General features: G+C 41.6%; 1 protein-coding gene across 1 annotated transcript; it reads left to right on the forward strand.

Moving 5' to 3' along the window:
• The first annotated feature begins 1,593 nt into the window (after positions 1–1,593).
• Positions 1,594–14,296, forward strand: LOC149316580 (actin-related protein 2/3 complex subunit 5). Its single transcript, XM_089515868.1, has 4 exons — positions 1,594–1,804; positions 8,771–8,843; positions 9,754–9,930; positions 12,926–14,296. The coding sequence occupies exons 1-4, from the start codon at positions 1,662–1,664 to the stop codon at positions 12,986–12,988; spliced, it is 456 nt and encodes a 151-aa protein (XP_089371994.1). The 5' UTR covers positions 1,594–1,661; the 3' UTR covers positions 12,989–14,296.
• The last annotated feature ends 7,009 nt before the right edge of the window (positions 14,297–21,305 follow it).

A 21,305-nucleotide genomic window follows, 5' to 3' on the forward strand; every position in this document is an offset into this window, starting at 1 on the left:
AGCACTGAGCCATGGCAATTAAAGCAGTGTCAAACTGGATTATTTCTGCAGTGTGGACGCAGCCAATACATCTTTCATCTCTGGTGCAGAAATAACACAGTTTGAGAGTGCTTTAACTGCCATGGTTCAATGCTGTGGAATTCTGGGCACTGTGGCGTTTGTGAGACATTGAGCCTTCTCTGTTAGAGGGAGCTCTGGTGCCACAATAAACTACAATTCCCATGATTCCCTAGCACTGACCCAGGGCAGTTGGTCTCAGTGTGTGTGAGACAAACTTGAGCTCCCATTTGCGCATGCGCGGGAAGCCTGGGAGCCGAGAGAACATAAGGCAGCTCCTGATTGGAGGGCGTACAGCTGTCAATCTATAGCAGTGACGTCACAGAAGCCAAGCCCCGCCTACCGCCCATTCTGAGAGACCCACCCTTTAGGAAGAGGGCATTTCCCCGGGACCCCTAAAGAAGCATTTATTTCTTTTCCATTGTTGTTCACGTCGTGCCACCTTCGACGTATAAATGAGAGGCCGCCCTATTACGGACTGTCCTAGTCAGACTTTCCAAGGCCAGGGGTGTTTCCCGGCAGGGGTACACTTCCGCCCTCAACAAACATGGCAGGCCGGCAAGTCGGTCACGTGAGACTCACGAACCGTTCACACCTTCCTGATGAATCTTTCTTCACGCAGCCCCGCCATTCTGCGCATGCGTAGAGTCCCCAGACGCGGCGCAAACAAGGGGGGGGAAAAAAAAGGACAGTTTTGCACATGCGCAGTAGAACAACAACAGCCCATTAAATGCTACAATATTATATTGTATAATAGGATTTATATCTACTCTCCCTAGTAGTTTAGTGAAGACTGCAAAGATTTAATAGAGAGTTAACTTATGGGCACCTCGGAGACTACGGCTGCATCCACATTGCAGGTTTATTCTATGTTGACACCGCTTTAGTTGCTATGGCTCAGTACTGTGGAATCCTGGGAACTGTAGTTTATGATGGCACCAGAGCTCCCTGACAGAAAAGGCTGAATGTCTCACAGAAACTAGAAACCCCCAAAATCCCATAGCACTGGGTCATGGCAGCTAAAGTGGTGTCAAACTGGATTAGTCCAGCAGTGTGGACAGCCCCTAAGTTAAGAAACTGAAATGTCAAAACACAGGGCTCAGGAAGACCTTTCTCTTCTGTTCTGCGTGATCTTTCCATGTCTGCCTGTATTTATTTGTTTGGTTATTTTATTTAGACTTTTTCTACCCCGCCCTTCAGCCAAAAGGCTCTCAAGGCGGCTTACGAATTGTCAATTAGACATTTCCCTGCCCTGACAATCTAAAGAAGCATTTATTTATCATTATTCCTGTATTTATTAATTATTATTTATTAATTGATTATTTATTTATTGTTGCTGTTATTTATTGATTATTATCCTTGTCATTAATTAATTGTTATCGTTATTATTGTAGTCATCGTCTTTGTTGTCATTATTATGATCCCTCAGCAGAGGTAGTCAGAGTGCGCATGCGCTACCCCGGCTTGACCGGGAGCTTTCGCCCCAGAGGCCTTCCCTTGCGGCGCATGCGCAGTGCCGTAGCTCCCCCTCCCTCTCTGGGTGGGCGTGGTCCTGGGCCTCCCTTCCTGCCTCTTCTCTGGGCGCAGCAGCAGCAGCCATAGCCATGGCGAAGCACACCGTCTCCTCCGCTCGCTTCCGCCGGGTGGACGTCGACGAGTACGACGAGAACAAGTTCGTGGACGAGGAGGAGGGCGGGGAAGGGCAGGCAGGGCCAGACGAGGGCGAGGTGGACTCCTGCCTCAGGCAATATCCTTCCTCTGCTGGGCTGGGGTTGGCTTTTGGAGCCCTAGGGATGCATCCACATTGGAGAGATAACCCGCTTTGGTACCGCTTTAACTCGTTGTCTAGCTCCTTGCTATGGAATTCTGGGAGTTGGAGTTTGTTGTGGGGCCCCACAACAAACTCCAACTCCCAGAATTCCATAGCAAGGAGCTAGACAAAGAGGCAAGTATTCCCCTATGGTTCCCTAGGAGCATGTATGGTTTTCCTATAGGGGAAGTACAGTGCTCTCATATATATTAGTACTTCCTATAGTCCACTACAGTCTTTAAGCAGAGGCTGGGTGGCCCTCTGTCAATGGGATGCTTTGATGGGGAGTTCCTGCATGGCAGAATAAGGGGGTTGGGCTGGATCAGGGCCCTTTTTGGGGTCTCTTCCAACTCTATGATTCTAACACTCAGAACACTATGCTGTGCCAGCCCTCTGAAACCTTCTTGCAGCCCCCCAAGTTTCACACACTGTATCCCCAAAGGCACCAGGCCCCCTCTGATCTTGGAAGCTAAGCAGGGTCTGTACTTGGTTAGTCCTTGGAGGGGAGACCTCCGACCAAAACCAGGTGCTTTGGGGTCATGTTTCGGAAGAAGGGGATGGCAAAACTACCTCTTGAGTGTTCCTTACCTGAATCCTATGGCATTCACCCAGTTGCCATAAGTCAAGAGGGGACTTGACAGGGAATGACTTTAAATGCCTCGTTGTCTGGAACACTAGAGATTTGGAAACTGAAGGGAGATGTCACATAGATGGAGAGTCCTTACTCACAAAAGGCTCTCCTTTGGTTTCTTTTGTAGCTACACTCCTGACCAGGAATAATAACATCCTAGAGAACTGGTCTATGTTTACTTAGACTGTGGTCTCCATCAAATGCTGTTGTTGTTGTTGTGTGCCTTCATGTCATTCCTAATTCACAGCGACCCTAAGGCCAACTTTGTCATGGGGTTTTCTTGGCAAGTTTCTTCAGAGGGGGTTTGCCATTGCTCTTGTCTTGGTAGTCTTGACACCAGCCACATCTTAATATGGTTAGGAAACATTGGTGGCCCATCTGTGAGGACTCTTCTTGTAAGGCTTACTGAAATACTGTTCTTGAGATAACTCTGAATTTCAGAAGGACCATATACGCATTTGCTTAATCACTGTTACCACTCATCCATTCTCTTCCAGGTTAGGATGGAAGCCTGATCCTAGAAAGGGTCACTTAAAAGACAATTTCAGAAGGGTTTACTCTCATGTAACAGTACAAAAAGAATGTAACTAAGCTTTCCTTATATACTTATGGGAATACATACCATCAGACTCAGTGGAACGAAAAGTAAGTCTGCATATTCTCATGTTTGCATGGATCTTTTGGGGTATATAGTATATGGCGTTGCCGTGTGCCTTCAAGCCATTTCCAACTTATGGTAACCCTCTCAAGGGGTTTTCTGGGCAAGTTTCTTCAGAGAGGGTTTGCTATATTGTCATTGCTATTCTCTGAGGCTGAGAGTGTGTGACTTGCCCAAGGTCACCCAGTGGGATTATATGGCTGGGCAGGGATTCGGGAGCCATCGTTCAGTGCGCAAACGACAACACCACACTGGCTGTCTAGATAGTATATAAAGTATACATAGTGTATACTATGTAGTATATAATTAGCCATTATATTTTAATTAAAGGTATAAGTGATATTCCATGTAACACTGATGGGAACTGAGGACAGAGAAGAAAGTGTAACAGTGGCCTGATATTGATTAGTAGTTCAAGCATGTTCTCTACAGCTGTATCTCACAAGACCTCTGCATATACTTCAGCCTGATGAAGGACTGTTAAGAGTCTGTTTTAACCCATGCAGTTTTGAATATGAGGATAGAAAGGCTGCTGCTCTTTCCACCTATTCTAGAACAGATGGGTAGACTAGGCTTGCAGGATCACCTTTATCTTTTATTAGAACCTGCGGTTTCTGTTGTGCACCAAATAGCTCAAGATGGTGGGTATATCTGGGCTGAGCCCAATGCGCATCCACTCCTGGCTCTCCCTCTCCTCTTTGTTTCAGCTGGCTGAGTATGTTAAAATGGTTCCTGTTGTGAGTCAGTTGGGAATTAGGCTTACTGATCTACTACAGATTGGCCAGAGAACAACCAGTACACTTCATCTTTCTTCTTCTTGCCTTTGTTCTATAAAGTCACTAATACATATGCCATCCTTATTATCCTCACCGTAATTCTGTAAAAAGGAACAGAGGTGTGGATTTGTATCAGGAAGTGATTTGTGCAAAGGCAAGCCAATTAGGCACTAACAATCTTAATTCCACAAGGATTTCAAACTGCCTCCACCTTTAATACACAAAGTCTTGTCTCGCTTCCTTTGCTTCTTTTCTCCACATCATTTCCCCCAAAGTTCATTATTCTCTTTTTTGGAGGGGAGCAGGTTGGTAGTGGTATTATTATTATTATCCCACCTTTTTCCCAGTTCAGGCTTCAAAGTGACTTAGAATAAATTTAAAATTTAAAATCTATAAGATGCAAAGGTTGAAACAATAAACAATCAAAACATTTAAAATCAGATTTTAAAACTTATGTCCTTAAACACACACACACACCAGCACAACCATTAGCAAGATCCAGCACATTATTTTGGTGGGACGGGCCTTATATATTAAATCCTCAAACACCCGACTAAACAGAAAAATCTGTACTTGTCTGTGGAAACCAGTAGGGAGGGTATTATTTTATTTATATGCCGCCTTTCTCCCAGAAAGGGACCCAAGGCGGCTCACAGTAAAAACTCTTTAAACACTTATTACAATAAAACAATTAAAATGTCACATAAGAACAGTTTAAAATTACACACATTAAAACCACAATCAAAGCATGATACCCATCCCATATAACAACACCCCATGATCACACATTAAAAGCCTGCCTGAATAAAACTGTTTTTGTTTGCCAATTGAAGGCAAGCAGGGAGGGGGCTAGTCTTGCTTCCTATGGAAGGGTATTCCAGAGCTCAGGAGCAGCCACCGAAAAGGCTCTCTCTCATGTCCTCACCAAGCAAGCCTGAGATGGTGATAGGACCAAGAGAAAGCCTTCTCCAGAAGACCTTAAGGCTCTGCTTTGTTCATATGGGGAAATACAGTCTCTCAAAAGTCTGGGCCTAAGCAGTGTAGGGCTGATAGGTCATGACCAGCACTATTAATTGTGCCTGGAAATGAACCAGTAGCCAGTGAAACTCTTTCAACAAGGGAGTTACATGCTCCCTGTAACTAGCCCCAGTCAGCATCCTTGCTGCGGTGTTTTGCATGTGCTGAAGTTTCCAAACAGTTTCCAAAGGCAGCCCCATGTAGAGTGTGTTACAGTAATCCAATTGAGATATAATCAAGGCATATGTCAACATAGCCAGATCCACCACTCGCTCCAGAATCTTGCCCAAGAATAGAACATTAGAGACCGGTTGATAGTTATCCAGGATGGTGGGATCCAGGGAGGTCTTTTTCAGTAACCACAGCCTCCTTTAGGCAGGATGGAAACCTCCCTTGTTGCCGTAAGGCATTCATGACTCTCTTTACCCACTTGGCCAGTCTCCCTCTAGCTGGTTTCAGAAGCTAGGAAGGGCAAGGATCCAGAATACATGTGGTGGCCCTCACTTCTCCAAGGAGTCTGTTCACATCATCAGGCTTCACAGGTTGAAACTTATCCAATAATACAGGACAAGCAGGCACCAAGATTAAATCCACTGGACCTGTGTCAAACCCTCTCTGAACAAATCTTGCCAAGAATCTCTGTGATAGGTTCGCCTTAAGGCCTCCATAATTTGGAAACAACTTGAAGGCCCACAACAACAGTAGCAGCAATGGTACTTGGTCCACCCCTGCCCTAAAGAGTTAAATCCAGGGTGTTATGAGTAGACAGGACAGGGAACTGTCAGACTGATTGTAACTGCTTTGGGAACCTTTGTGGCCAAAGGGCAGGGCATAAATACTTGAAATAAGTAAGTGTGTCTTCTTCCCACACTGCACACATCTCATTGCTCTTAAACTACCCTTTCCTGCCTGCTGGGATCTAGCGATTCCTGGGGTTTAGGAGAGGTTTTTGCGTTTCCCGTTCTTCAGCAAGATCAATATTTCTGCACTGCTGCTGGGGGAAGGGGAGTAGCTGAAGACTCCCCAATAGTAATGGAGAATCAGCGATCTTCAACTCTTAGAGTATGGGTGAGCAAAGTGCACCCTCAGAGCCTCCATACTCCCCAGACTGCCCCTTTTCAGGTTTAAAAAGGATGAATTGCCTTTTCTGAAAGCCTCCAGGCGTGACAATTCACCTTTTAACACCCACACCCCCCCCTGTTTAATATCAGAAACTACCTGTTTTTCAAAACTAGAAGTAGACTATTTGCTTTTGGGGGATTTTTGGCAGTCTTTGCAGCCTCTGTAGACGCCAAGGTAAAAAATTGGCCCCTTGACCACTGTACTGACCCACCCATACTTTAGGGCCAACAAAGTTGTGCATGTATAATAAAAGTCTATATGAATAAGACCATCTATTTCTATTACAGAATCTAAGCTTTTCCTTACTATATGAAGAAGGAGTACTTAATATAGTGTTGCATGGGTAGCTTTAGTGTTAAGTAAAATAATGGCAGGTTTGCACATAAACTTTCAAAAGTGCCTGTTATTTCTAATTTGCTTGTACAGGTCTGAAGCATGCATTAGACAGTGCTAAACCTAATGACACAAGAGACCAAACTTCCTGCTGTCCAACTGAAACAGTAGAGGAAGTACATGAATTCTGCAGGGCCTTACCTTTTATGGTGACAGTTGCATTTAGTCAGTGATAGTGGAAGTAACTGGTATTGAAATCATAAACACATTGTTTAAAACATATATAGCAGAAACAGGTTCTCATAAAGGAGACTTTCATGGTATATTTCAGCGAGCTTCAAGAAGTAATGTAGGGGAAAGTAGAGAAAAAGAAACCCCTTTCTGAAATTAAATGTAGGGCTGATTAAAATATTGTGGTTCATTGTCAAGAGGCTAACTGAATTTCCTGTGTCTTTTGTAAGGATCGCTTTTGTTTGCTTTTTAGTGCCAGTTAGTTTTTTAATTAATAAATAAATACTACTACTAATATTTCTTATATGTTTATGTTTGTGGTAGAGCACCATGAATAAAAGCAGGAATACGTATCTGAGCAAAATATGCTGGTAAACCATTGAACTCCTTCTGTTTAGTAACTGATTGACTTTCATCTTATTTGATGGCTTTTTTGCAGCTGATGTGTAGCAGATCTTCCCTGTAGTGGATTTGTAATTAAGAACCTCTGTGGTATGAGAATTGAAACTGAGGCGGCTGAAGGTTTCACTTATTTGTTAAATTATTTCTATCCTGGTCTATATCCTAAAATCTATAGTGGGGTACAGCTGATAAAGACAGCTTGAAAACATTTTAGAAACTTAAAGATGATTCAGAAGAATAAAAAGGAAACAAACACATACACAAAAACCAACAACCACAAACTAGTACCAAAATCGGGCCATGATAATTTAAGCCTCAGTAACTTAAACCAGTACAGGTATGGTGTGTTTTTAGATGATGTTCCAGACAGCAGTATAACTGAAGTTTCTATGATGACCTGAAAGGTAGATTCACACAAAATGCAATGGAGTAATCTAGATGGGAAATTACCACAGTATTAAATGCTATGGACAACTGTCCAGGAACAAATGGTACGCAATGCAAAAACATTCCCAAGTTCCAGTGGCAAAGATGCATGCAGGAGGAGTCCCAATCTGTGCACCAGCTCCTGCAGCCCTATCCAGAAAGGGTCATGTACTCAGTTTGTGCGCTTGGGAGCCACTGATCCATAGGCCCTCTGACATTTGAATTCCACTTGCCCTCATCCAGCCCACTGTATCATTCAGGCTAGGCACCAGTCCAGCATTGGCACAGCCTCACCTCATCTCTGATGATGATGAGAAATAGAGCTGGATGTCATCAAAATACCGATGATTTCACCCAGAAACTTCAATTAGAGATAGACAACTGTGGAAGGCAAAGGGGCCACATTAGATCCCTAGGGGATTTTGGAAGGCTGCACCTCTTCCCCTCCACTTCAAAATTACCCCCAAATGGCTCTGGGAGGTTGGGGGATTTTCATCGTGTTTTGGGTTTCAAAAAAAGGCTGTCCTGGGCCTAAGTTGGCAAGGGGAACAAAATTTGATAAAAATGCACAGCACTTCCCTGATTTACCAAGTGAACATTTGGGGCTCCCCCCCCCCCCCCAAAAAAAAAAAAAAACACAACGTTTTTCATAGAATCATAGAGCTGGAAGAAACCACAAAGGCCATCCAGTCCAGCCCCCTGTAATGATAATCTTGAAAAATCTCTCCAAAGTAGAATTTGTTAACAACAAAATACAATCTTCCATTAAGTTTATACCTGTACTTTTGGAGCTTACTGCAGTTACTTTGACTCCTGGAAGGCCCAGAGGGCCACAAAAATAGTCCTGGGGGGGCCCTCACTTTGTCCACCCCACATTAAATAATATGAGGCAAATAATGGAATCCTGTCGCCTCTCCCAGTTAAGTTCTGCTCCCTGTTTCTGTGTTTAAATATTCTGTTGTTTGTTCCTGGGTGAACCTAGTGAGCATTTTTGATATCACTTAAAGCATTGGACATGAGAGGACGCTGTTTTATCCTGCCACATTATAGTGAGAAAGAATGACATTTAAGCAAGAAAATTTCCGAGTCAAACTTTAATTCAGCCATAAATTCACAAGTCAGCTTCAAGTGAGCTACTGCTCTTTCAGCCTCAGAACCAACTCAAAAATTATACTGTCCTAGATCATTAGGCTGTTGTAAGGACTACAGTGCATGTATCTGAAATTCAGTCTTTGCAAAATGTAAAATATCATCGCTCTCTTATTCTGATGCTGGGCAAGGTTGTGTTGTCCTTAACTGCTCTTTACAGGTAATATGATGGCTGCATTACAGGCAGCTCTGAAGAACCCTCCAATCAACACCAAGAGTCAAGCTATAAAGGTAGGTTAACAGAAGAATGTTGTTGTTGTGTTCCTTCAATTACTTTCCAACTGATGGTGGTCCTAAGGTGAATATATCACAAGATTGAGCAGGGAATCGAACCCTTAACTCCAGAGCTGGACTACAGAGGATGTACTAAATACACTGTGCTGTATTCACCACAAAGAGCAATCATACACAGATTTAATACAAAGCTGAGAATATAGATGAAATTCTGGTCTCACAATAATGTATACAGGCCTTTTCAGAAAGCAGTTATGTGAACATTTATTTTCTAAAAATTGAATGATGGAGTTTTATACTCTTCATTGACATCCAGCCATATGTTTATGTTATAACATTGAAAAAGCATGCTTTGCAGTTAACAGCTGTAGGAGCTGATAGTGGTGCAGAAAACTGACATAATATTTGTGATGTAGGTGACATGAGGGTTTGCAGATGGATTTCTGGCTTTTAGTTAAATTCTCAGAAATATCAGTGGCTTTGCAGAGATTTGGTGTAAAAGTACAAAAAAGCCAACATTTCAAGGCAGCTGCTACTGACAGGTGGGTTGGATTCAAACTTAACCCTACTTAGAAGAGACCCATTGACTAAATTTTGATTCTATCTAAAGGCTGTTTTTGTCAAAAATAAAGTGACATGGTTTCAAAATTAGAACAAATTTCTTTTCTGTCTGGGCTACATACATTGAGTCAGCTGTGTCTGATTAGTATTGATGCTTGTTGAATTTCTGTAGTAAATTATAATAGCACTCCAGCCCAGTGCATGTTTATTCAGAAGGAAATTGAACTGAGTTCAGGGGAACTGATGCCAAGTAGGTGCACATAGGACTGTAATCTAAAGCTAGATGCGAAAGCATTTTAATTATTATAATTCCTTCTCTGTTTCTAACATTTTCCATTTTTTGTAGGATCGTGCAGAAAGTATTGTCCTGAAGGTTCTTATCTCTTTCAAAGCCAGTGATATTGAAAAGGCAGTACAGTCTTTGGATAAGAATGGAGTTGATCTTTTAATGAAATATATCTACAAGGGCTTTGAAAGCCCCTCCGACAACAGCAGTGCTGTCTTACTGCAGTGGCATGAAAAGGTAAGTTAGTAAGGATGACATTTCCCTAGAGGATAATGAGTGCATTTCCTAAACAACTTCCTTGGCGTTTTGAAGATCTTATGTAGGCATTCAGGTGAAAAGTGTAATTGGGGTAGGGGCATGGGCATCCACAGAAATCCCTACACTGCAGCAACTTCATCCTTTCCCTTCCCACTCCTGCTGTTCTTTCTACTGAGAAAACCAATCTGAAGGTCACTTACTGTATATACTTATGTATAAGTCTAGAAATTTAGGTCAAAAAATTGACCGAAAAAACTGACTCGACTTATCCACGGGTCAATGTAAATACTGTATCTTAACTCTTATTTAAAAGAAGAAACCATCTCCTAATGAAAAGCAAGAGTATAATATGTGAGGCACTGACCCCCTCTACTCTCTCATCCATCCAGTCTTAAAAGTAAGCACATAGAGTTCATTTTATAAATTCTTTGACATTGTTTTGCTTTGCTTCGTCCTTTAGATCCTTTGCTATATGCCCCTAAGTTTTACCCTCAACTTATCCACGGGTCATAGCAAAATTTAGTTGATATACTTTCTGACCTTGGGTTCTCAGACTCTGTTCTCGACTGGTTTCGATCTTATTTGTCTGGCAGATCTTTTGCAGTGGTTGCAGGCGGTCAGACTTCTTCTCCTGTTCCCTCATCTGTTGGAGTTCCCCAGGGCTCTGTTCTGTGTCCCCTTCTGTTTTCTCTCTACACACTGTCCTTAGGAAAACTCATTAGCTCTTTTGGCTTTTCCTACCATCTGTATGCCGATGACACCCAGTTGTATCTTTCCACCCCCGGCCTTTCTCCAAGGCTTGAACAGCAAGTTTCATCATGTCTCACAGCTGTCTCACAGTGGATGCGCCATCACCGTTTGAAGCTCAACATGTCCAAGACAGAACTTCTTGTCTTTCCTCCTAAGTCCACTCTTCAACAACCCTTTTCTGTCTCTGTGGACAACATTTCTATTCAACCAGTGCAGCAAGCCCGCAGTCTTGGTTTTATCTTTGATTCTTCTCTGTCGTGTATCCCTCAGATCCAGACCACAGCCAAGGCTTGTAAATTCTTTTTATACAACATTGCCAAAATCTGACCATATCTCTCTGCCTCTACTGCCAAGATCCTGGTCCATGCCCTAGTGATCTCACGACTTGATTACTGTAACATCCTCCTGGCTGGGCTTTCTCTTTCTCACCTCCATCCTTTAATTTCTGTCCAGCATTCAGCTGCACGCATTATCACATCCGCCCACCGCTCTGACCATATCTTGCCTTTGTTGGCATCCCTTCACTGGCTCCCACTCCCTTTCCACATTCAGTATAAGCTCCTGCTGTCGACGTTTAAAGCCCTCCATGGATTGGCCCCTCCTTACTTATCAGACCTTCTTTCTCCTCACCTTCCCACTAGGGCTCTCCGTTCTGGTAGTCAAGGTCTGCTGTCCCAGCCCAGGATTTCCTCTGCCCCATCCCGGATTCGCCCCTTTTCACTTGCTGCCCCTCACTCCTGGAACCTTCTTCCCCCGCAAGCAAGGGCCATCACTTCTTTAACCAGCTTCAAAATGGAGTTGAAGACCATACTGTTCAGAGAAGCGTTCCCAGGCATTGCTTGATTATCATTTACTATGTGATGTTCTTTTGTTCCCTGTTTTTTGAACCATTTCTTGTATTGCTATGTATTTTAGATGTATTTTCCTATTACCTCTTAGATTGTACGCCATAGGCAGGCTTTCTCTTATATATTTATTGTTTTATGTACAGCACTGTACAAATCTACAGCGCTATATAAATAAAGAATAATAATAATAATAAAATCCATAATTTTGGCCCCAAAACTTGCCCTCGACTTATACATGAGATCGACGTATAGTCGAGTATATACGACCCTTGTTAGTCTGAATGAAAACAGTAGTCTCAGTGCAGTTGAGAACTCTGATAAACTAAGTTTCCTGATTACACAGTGGCTTGACACATTCTGCTGCTGAAAAACAGCATGACTTAGTAAGCTAATTCACACTTGCATATTCATCGCTTGCACATTCATCACTTGATGATGATTGCAGAACTGAATCATGTTTGTATGTGTGAATGAACCACCTCAAATTTTCACACTGCAAGTGGAATTTCCACATCACCTATATTTTGTCTTAAACGCAAAGATTTTTAATGTTTGATTTACACTTTCAGTTATTATCACAAGTTGAGTAATCAAGTGATGAGAAATGGAATGGGATATATCCATATTTGAAAATTCATGGTAAATCTCTTTAAGAGCTAGTATATATTACAGCTCTATATTCCTTCACTCTGCATAGAAAAACCCACCAACCCAAAGGTTTTTATTTTTCGATATACTGTATTTAAAGCTTTGATAGATGGACTAGTATATAGAAGAGAAGTTACCTATACATGTTACATGATTTTCAACATAAATAATTCTTGTTGTTTATTGAGCATGGTTGTGAACCAATGACGTATTGCCTGATTTCATCAAAACTTGTAGTGATTTGCACAGTGAACTAATAAAATACATTAGATCTTGCAGCACCTTTGAGATCAACTGAAAGAGAGAAGTTGGTAGCATGAGCTTTTGTAGACTTGAGCCTACTTCCTCAGATGCATTTACAAAAGTTCATGCTACCAACTTGTCTTTCAGTTAGTCTCAAAAGTGCTGCAAGATCCCTTTGCATACTGATTTTCCAGACTAACACAGCTATATCTTTGCATATACATTAGCGTGAGAGACATAGCTGAAGAATTAATGAAGAAAACATCGTTCTTTTAGTGACTTGTGTCTTAATAAAAGCTAGTATTTGTGAAGCGACCCCACCCTTCCACACCATCTGGTAATGTTTCTAATTCAGGATACTAATGTTTCTTATTTCTTGAGCCTTTTTGTATTATGCACATGAAACATGTTGATAGACATCCATTTAATTATATTAGTTATTACATGACTGCCTCAACCTCCTGTTTCTTGTCTTCTATTTGTAGGCTCTTGCTGCTGGAGGTGTAGGTTCCATTGTCCGTGTCTTAACTGCAAGGAAAACAGTTTAAGTCCAGCAAAAAAGTGCCCTTCTGCCATGGGTGTGGGAAATGCTGGTACAAAGACCAAAACAGCCAAATGCCATCACTGCCCTGTGGGTAGTATCTGTATGTCTGTGTGTCTCTCTCAGCTTGCCTTCTTGCTTCTTCATATCTGTGGCATAATATGCATATCCAACTTTTTTCTTGCTAAATGTTGAATAATGATAGAAGTGCAATTTTATTTCTAAAAAGAGTATTTGGTACTCATGGAGTATTTCAGTGACACTTGTACAAGTGTCTGCATAGGATGATTTGCCATGATTCTTTTTACAAATGCAAGATAAAGCCTTCTGCTGCTTTTGTTCTTTTATTTTTGGGGGTCTTTTGCCAATATCTCTGAGCAGATGGATTGAGATCAATGTTTTAAATTTTTTGGCCAGTCAGGGAGCATTCCATGTAAAATATGTTGAGACTAGGGCAGCTTATGAATACCAGAAACTGAACCTTGCATTTTACGGTCAAATCCTAAGATGTGCTTCAGTCAGCAAGTGTCTGTTGAAAGTCAAGCTGCTGTAGTAACATTTTTCATGATTACTTCATCCAGTGTTTCTTTGCAATTTGTATTATATGATCAATTCAGAAGAGTTTTTTTAAAGAAATTGTATCACAGTAGTTATCTCTTGATAACCTAGGATGTACACAAAATGGAGTTAGGGCAAAAGTACACAGGGTTGCTGTCACAAATCACACCCCTATGACAAGTTCTCTTTTCCCTAACTTGTAGGAATCCTTGCCCCCATGTCCTGATGTCATATGGTTTTCTTCCACCATGACATAATTTTCTGTTGCTGGTATAGAAATGTCATACAATATTATTACATGGAACAGACAATTCTTCCCATTAGATGAAAGAGGTGGAAGCAGTGTAACACAGGGTGCTAATTTTGTTGATAGCACCAGTCAGATAAAATCTATCATTCCAGCAGAAGATGCAGAAATGCCTTGATTAGTTTTCAGATACTAGGATGTAGAAAATGTAGATCTGTGCTCCTAATATGGTTGTTTTTCATATTGTATTAAGAGAAAACAAGTATTGACCAAGAGGAGAAAAGTGCTTATAAACTAGAAAATTGACTTTCCTAGTGCATTCCAGACCTGGAAACAGCTTGAAAGTGCATGACTCAGGAGCAAATCTGACCTGTGTGTTTCATTTATACTTAATGCCAGTTGTATCACAAAACTGGTAAGGAATTATGAAACTTTTGCTCATTTTTTATAACTGCCTTTTGTAAAATGGAAAATAAATAAATAATAAAAAGGGTCACTGTTAAATATTTACTTACATTTTCAAAGTGTGTTTTTGTTGTGTAAAGTGTTAATTTATTCTTGAGAAATGGCACTAAATGATCACCTGACAACTAGCTTCTTGCAACAATCCAAAAATAAGCATAGCATTCATAAGTGTGGTTCATATACAGTGGTACCCCGGGTTACGAATTTAATTCGTTCCGCCGCCGCGTTCGTAACCCGGAAACTTTCGCTAGCCGAAAAGCCCATAGGCGCTAATAGCGAAAGCCGCGATTTCGTGCGAAATCGCACCGAAAAGCACCAAAAATTTTTTCGTAACCCGGAACTGTTTTTTTCAATGGATTTTTTTCGTAACCCGGAAATTTCGTAAGGCGGCGCATTCGTATCCCGGGGTACCACTGTATTATTTAGTAAGGATTGGGGGGGGGGGTCTTTGGCTGCAGTCCAGTGATTTTTCCCCCTTCATTGGGTTACCATTCTAAATCCAGAATAAAAAAACTTGAACTCGCTCTCATATAATCCAAAATATGTTTTTGAAAGTCGTTTGATTCTTCATCATGCAGGGATGGTAAAAGCTGAAGAGGATGATCATTTTGTATGGGGACCTGATTTTCAAGAACAAGGTAAAGCAATCTGAATTGGGTTTCTACTGGCACAGCTAAATTTATTTCCAAATCTGGCAGCATGGGAACTTCCTGGGAAGAACACTGAACTCTGTCAGAATAGGGGCTTTTTGGTTTCATTCAAAGGATCAAAACACTTCTCAAGGAAAAAGATTTAATAACAGCAGTGAAGAAAAGACATTTAATGACCCCCTTTTACAGTCTTTGTCCCTTTTATTTCTGTCCCTCTCAGAGTGGTGGGCACTCAGCTTTCTGCCTTCAGGAAAATGCACTGTAATATCCAAAATCAAAGATGTAAAGCTGCAGCCTTTCTAGCAGTGTCACTTTTGTTTCCCATGTAGGCTGGTTTTTAAAAAGAAACGATGGCTGCCTGATGAAAAACCAGTGAGCAGCAAAAGCTATCATAATGGTTTTTTCACTTACTGGTTGGTCTGATAAAGGTATCACCAATGTGTATTGGGGATTTTGTATTTTGTTTAATGGTCAGTGGAATCTCTAGTTTTTGTCTTGATGTACCACAAAAAAGAACTATTCTGGACAATAATCCTACTACATGGGGTGGGCAACTCCAAGAGGGGCAGAAGGCAATTTTTACCCCCACCAGCAGGAGACCTTACTGGCATGTCTTGATGCACTGGAAGTAGCATCACATCTTTGGTAGTTAGCTCCAACTGAAAATGTGTGTGGGGGGGGAAGGTTTAGGGAGCATTGGAGATTCCAGAAGAAGGAAGGCAAACTGCTGTACCTCAATGTGATGTTCTTAGTGATTTTCAAATTCCACATAAATCATACCAAATTTTAAAATCTACATTTCAGTTTCCAGTGGCCGCAAAGCTGGGGTTTGGGGCTCTGCCTTCCCCATGCCTCTCTCAAGCAGAACAGTTGGAAATTAGCCCTTTCATATTTCAAGTGATGCTTTTAAAAAAAATCAGCACCCAAGATCATGCATCATGATGGAGCAATGTTGCTGTTACAATATGCATCCATCCTAGTGATTTGCAGTCAAGTGCAAAGGGGTACTGCGCAAGATGTCCCATTACACAACAGGATATGTTTATCAGGACACATTGTGAATGGGGACCTTTGCATAATGGCTACAGTGCTGCCTCTGCTTGATCAATGACCCGGATGGTGTAGCTACGTCTCTCCAGATAATGTCATCATTGTGCAATGATGCAATTCGAGATCAGAAGTCACTTTAAGATGCTATAACTTCCCAACAGGATCCCAGCCTTTTCAAGAGATGGAAAGCTTGGAAGACTTGGAAGACAACAGCAAAACCATGTCCCAAGGTTGTGGAACTGTTAAAATGAGCTGGAGGGTATAGCTGCAATTTCTTATTCAAGGGCATACCATGCAATAATAAAGTAACAGACAATACAGTAGCTCTGCAAAGGAAAATGTTTTATCACGCTCACAAAACTTAGCTTTTTTTTTCACCCTTCAAGCTGATGCTGGCAGATTCCACTTTACTTTCCCTACAAATGATACTTGCAAGTAAACCCAGAATTGCCCCTGCATTGCACAAGGTTGCTATAGCAATCTTGGATAAGTGGGCTTGTGACTCATTTGCTAGATGCCTTTAGGATTCCTTCCTTATAATGAGAGAATGTAATGAAAAGTCAAAGGTGGTTGCTTTTCTTTCAATGGGAGCACTGAATTCTTAATTTAAGAAAAATTAGTCATTGCAGCGCAGGGAATAAATATTCCCTTTGAGGCCTCTTTTCCCACTTTTCAAAGGAAAGATCAGAAAAAGACATCAACCTACGGATGCATCTGCCATGAAAACTTACAGGAAGCAATTAATTGAGCTACAGAGGGCTTCCAAAGCATCCTGCTTCTAAAATAGGGAATTTCAGTGTTACCACAAAACTATACAAAGTTGTTTCAGGCAATAGATCTGGGAAGGATGGTCCCAATGACTCAAGGCTGTCCCTTCCACTAACTGAGGTACATATCCAGGGGTAGCTTGAAACATTTAATTTGTGCATTTTGGTTGGTACAATAAAGGTATTGCTGTTGTGTGGATTGTGGATGTTATTGTAATAATTGGGGTGAAAGAGTTGCTTTAAGTAAAAAGACACTGGGGAGCACAAGGCAGTAATAAGATGATGAAGACACAGCTGTGTGTCCTGGCCACCTTAGTTCACACCTACTAGACAAGCATGCTATACTTGAAGCCGGCAGAAGATACCATCTTTTCATCAGGATGGACTTAAGATTCAAATGTCAGTGCAGATGGCCTCTGAGTTGGAATGACTGATGGCTGGGGCCATTTTGTCCTTTGCCTCAGACAGCGAAATCTTTTTTTCCTGGACATGCATTGATTTCTTGCTTCAGGTGTGGATTTATCTATAGCTAATATTGGCCTAGCAGCAAAGAGAAGAATACTGTATAGCAATGGTTGCTCTCAAGTCTACTTCCTATTTACCTCTTAGAAAAGGTTATCTCCTTCAAATCCTGGAAGAAATGTGACAAAATCACCCCACATGTCCTTTTAGGGGACATGGAAGACCATTTTTACCTTTTTCTCCCTCTTTTTTTTTTTTTTTGGCTTTAAAAAACTGGGTGCTAAATGGCCCTGGGAGTCTCAAACATGTATGGTCAGGGGAAAAACAAAACAAAGTCCACATGCATTTAGGGTTGCCAGCTCAGGAGCATCCCAGGCCCTTTCAATATCAAAACGTGAAATCCAGGGATAGCTCCTAGTCATGTTATCAAACATGATACATTAAGCCTCAACCACACTGACTCAGAGTGTATAATTAAAATAAAAACCCAAAGGCCATTACCCTCCATTAAGAGCTGTGATGTTTACCTTTATGATGCTTAACTTTATGATGTGCAATGGGGCACCAGGCAAGATGCCCCATTGTGAAACTAGGGTTGTTTTCATTGTATTGTACAATGTCCACACTGCCGACTGCACATCTGAAATGGTCCCAATGGTATAGCCACAGAAAGCGAACACTGTGCAACAGCACAATTCAACTTTATGCAGCCATACTTCCCAAAAGGATGCCAGCCAAAGTGCAACAAATGAGAAAACATGTCTCTGGTTTGAAATGAAAATTTCAAAATTCTCCACACAAGCACAACACAGCGTGTTTTTAACACCTTCCCAGCCACTGCTTTGAACAGCACATGCAAGTCTGCTGTTGAAGCAAATAAGACAGTTTCCCACATGCTGCTTTGAAATGATTGCTTCCAGTAACCAGTGTTCTCACTGGCCACCGTTTCTTTTTTATAGCCAAGTTGTAAAAGTCTCCCTCATCTCCCAAATCATCTCTCAATTGCTACTAAGAATTGCCAAATATGTTGGGAAGGAGGAGATGTAATGAAGAAGACAATGATGTGGTAGAGCAAGAGGCAGGATGGACGGACAGACAGACAGACAGACAGATAGAAGGAATCCTGCTCAGATTTATGGGACTTGCAACTTTGTTGAGAATCTAAGGGCCCGAACAGATAGGCCAAAATAAAGGTGCTTCAGGTCACTTTGGAGGTATGCTGTTTAAATGACATATGCATCTTAAGAGGCCAGAAGCTGTGCCAAGGCTGCACTCCAGTCTATAATTTAAACAGCATACCTCCAAAGTGAGCCGAAGAAGCTTTATTTTGGCCTATCTGTTTGGGCCCTAAGTTATCCGAGTGATGGTTTTAAGGTTTTAAGAGGAGAAGGTGAAAAGACGAAAGAGTCAGAAAGAGAAAAAAGACGGAAGATTATTAGTACAGTAAGAAAAGTGCAGGCATAAGCAGAAACCAGTAAGAGAGAGAAAGAGGGATGAGGAAACAAAAGCCAAAAGCAGTCAAGAGAGCAGGGGAGGAAAAGAAGAGGAGAGCGGAGGAGGAGAAAGATAAGGAGAAAGAATATGAATGCAACAGGGGAAGGTTAAAAGGAGAAAGAGAAGGTGAAGACCAGACATTGGGCCCAGACAGACAGGCCAAAATAAAGCTGCTTCAGGTCACTTTGGAGGTATGCTGTTTAAATGATACATGCGTTCTAAGAGGCCAGAAGCTGCACAAAAGCCATGCTCCAGTCCTAAGGACTGGAGCACAGCTTTGACGCAGCTTCTGGCCTCTTAAGCTGTGTGTGTCATTTAAACAGCATACCTCCAAAATGACCCAAAGCAGTTTTATTATGGCCTGTCTGTTTGGGCCCCTAGTGAGTAGTGGAAAAGAGAAGGGGATAGAGAACAAGAAAGAGAAGAGAAAATGTTTATCCACATATTGTGAAGCAGGAAGAGAAAGAAGACATAAAAGAGGAAAATTAGAAAATGAGGGAGAAGATTAATGTAGGCAGGAGCTGTGAAGGAAGGGAGAAGCAGAAAGAAGACAGGAGAAAGATAGAGAAGGGGGTGGAAAATCTTTTATCCTGGAGCTGGAGGCAGAAGAAGAAAGACAGAGGTGGAAAGAGAAGTGAATTATAAGAATGAAAAGAGAAAGATATCAAAGCAGAGTTGAAGGAGACAGACATTTGTACCAGGCTTGTTGCTAACAATGGTGCCACCCACATGTGCCTCAAGAAAGGAAACGGTAGTGTGACTTTAACAATTTTAAAGAGGATGAGGAAATGGAAACATTAAGCAGGAATCCTGTGCTACTGTATTCAACTACTGCCGAGGTAATGAATACTGAAGCAACTCAGTATTTGCTTTGCTGACTGATCCGTTCTGCTGAGCACTGGTGCCCATCACAGTCTGAAACCTGTTGGGAAGAGGAAGGGCAGGCACACAGACAGCCTGGAAAGTCTACAGCTGCTGATGTGAAGCATCTGGTCTAAAGTGATACCACCACCACCACCACCAACAAAACATTTCTATTAAGTACAGTGTCTCATCCTGAGGCCTGGAGAAGATGGTCAAATCCCTGAGCTCTTTGAACCCCGATTTGCATTTGGACCTTTTCATCCTTTCCCCAGTTAAACCAAAGGGATATGATGACCGGGTTGCTTATGACTACTTGTGGCTGACTCTTGAGCATGAGGTTCTCATTTGACCATCATGGCATCATGGTTTTTAGAAGGAAATGTGTCAAACAGATGGTATTAGTCATGCACAAGTTCTGCTGAATGCAGAAGCAGGCCTCAGATGAAGAAAAGGAGAAGGAAGCCTTCTTGCCTCATCAGAAAAAATTGCTTCAGGTTGAGTTGAGTTTTAAAACACACTGTTTAGCAGGGGTGTCAATAGCAGAGTGCAGAGAGTACAGGACACACCAGGTAACACTCAAAGGGGTGTGTGTGACACCACTGCTTCCCAGGCATCTGCTTTTTGGCAGAAACCGGCTGTGGCATTTGCCTGCATCTCTTTAAAATGCTGGAGATGGTGCGAGCCGCGAGGCTCAGTGGGAGGAGAAAGGGGAGGCCTCAGGTTTTATTTTATTTTATTATTTTAAATTTTTTTAAACAATTTATTCTTTTTAAATGTTCTTAAAAACCATCACATCTTACCAAATTTTCACTTTCACCACATGAAACAAAGTACACGTGAATACATTTAGGCAGAGCGTATGATAGTGTAATTTAAAGGTAGCATTTTCATTTTTTTGAGTCGTTTATGTCACAACTATTACCATTACATTCAGTGATACACTGGAATTACAATGTATGAATAATATTAGTACAAAAAAAATTACTAAGGATTTTTTATGGTGTGGTATGGGAGGAGGTTAATGGGTGGGTGACACAGTGAGATGCCACTCTGGGTGACACCAACCCTAGTGACACCACTGCTGCTTGATATAGAGTTTGCAAATGGTCTGAGCTGTGAGCCAGGAAGATTTATCTTCGGATCTAATTTTAGCTGTGAACTCACTATTTTTTCATTGTCCCTCAGTCTGCCAAGTGTGTTTGGTAACATTGGCCTGCCTTACAGAATTGTTGCAAGGATTGCTTATATAATGCAATTATGAGACTAACACAATGTTGTACTTAAGTATGTTAGACTAAAGTTTGGAAAGATGCAGCTTCAAATCTTCACAGGTTGATGCAGGTTCAAATCAGCCATGAAACTCAGTGGGTGATTTTTGGGCACCCACTGTCTTTCAGTCTAAATCCCAGACACACATTGGTGATACCTTTAGTAGCAGGAGAATCTGAGACACATCGCAAGATGTACAAAGGACAGTGGCTTTATTAGTAAAAAAAAGCCTAAAGTGTTTCAGCCTATATCTGCTCTTATGACCTTCTTCAAATACTTAGAATGCAGTTGCAAAAAATGCAAAAATCCTCTGCACCAGGGACTATGAGAACCTTTTTCTCTTAGGAGTTTATCACACGGGGGAAATCCCGTGCAAAAACAGGATTTAAAAGGTAGAAAAAACCCAGCAAAAGCTGGTTGATTTTCACACATGTTGTTGTTAAACTTGTGTTAAACCAAACGGAAAGAAAGCAAAAGCCACTCCTTTTTACTTTTGGG

Source organism: Sceloporus occidentalis, unplaced genomic scaffold (assembly GCF_023333645.1).
Source record: "Sceloporus occidentalis isolate IW3139 unplaced genomic scaffold, rSceOcc1.0.p SCAF_3, whole genome shotgun sequence".
Taxonomy (NCBI): Eukaryota; Metazoa; Chordata; class Lepidosauria; order Squamata; family Phrynosomatidae; genus Sceloporus; species Sceloporus occidentalis.

Coding starts and splice junctions, on each gene's coding strand:
- LOC149316580 (XM_089515868.1), top strand. CDS start 1,662: ATGGCGAAGCACACCGTCTCCTCCGCTCGCTTCCGCCGGGTGGACGTC. Junction 8,844..9,753: donor CCAAGAGTCAAGCTATAAAG/GTAGGTTAACAG, acceptor CATTTTTTGTAG/GATCGTGCAGAAAGTATTGT. Junction 9,931..12,925: donor TACTGCAGTGGCATGAAAAG/GTAAGTTAGTAA, acceptor TTCTATTTGTAG/GCTCTTGCTGCTGGAGGTGT.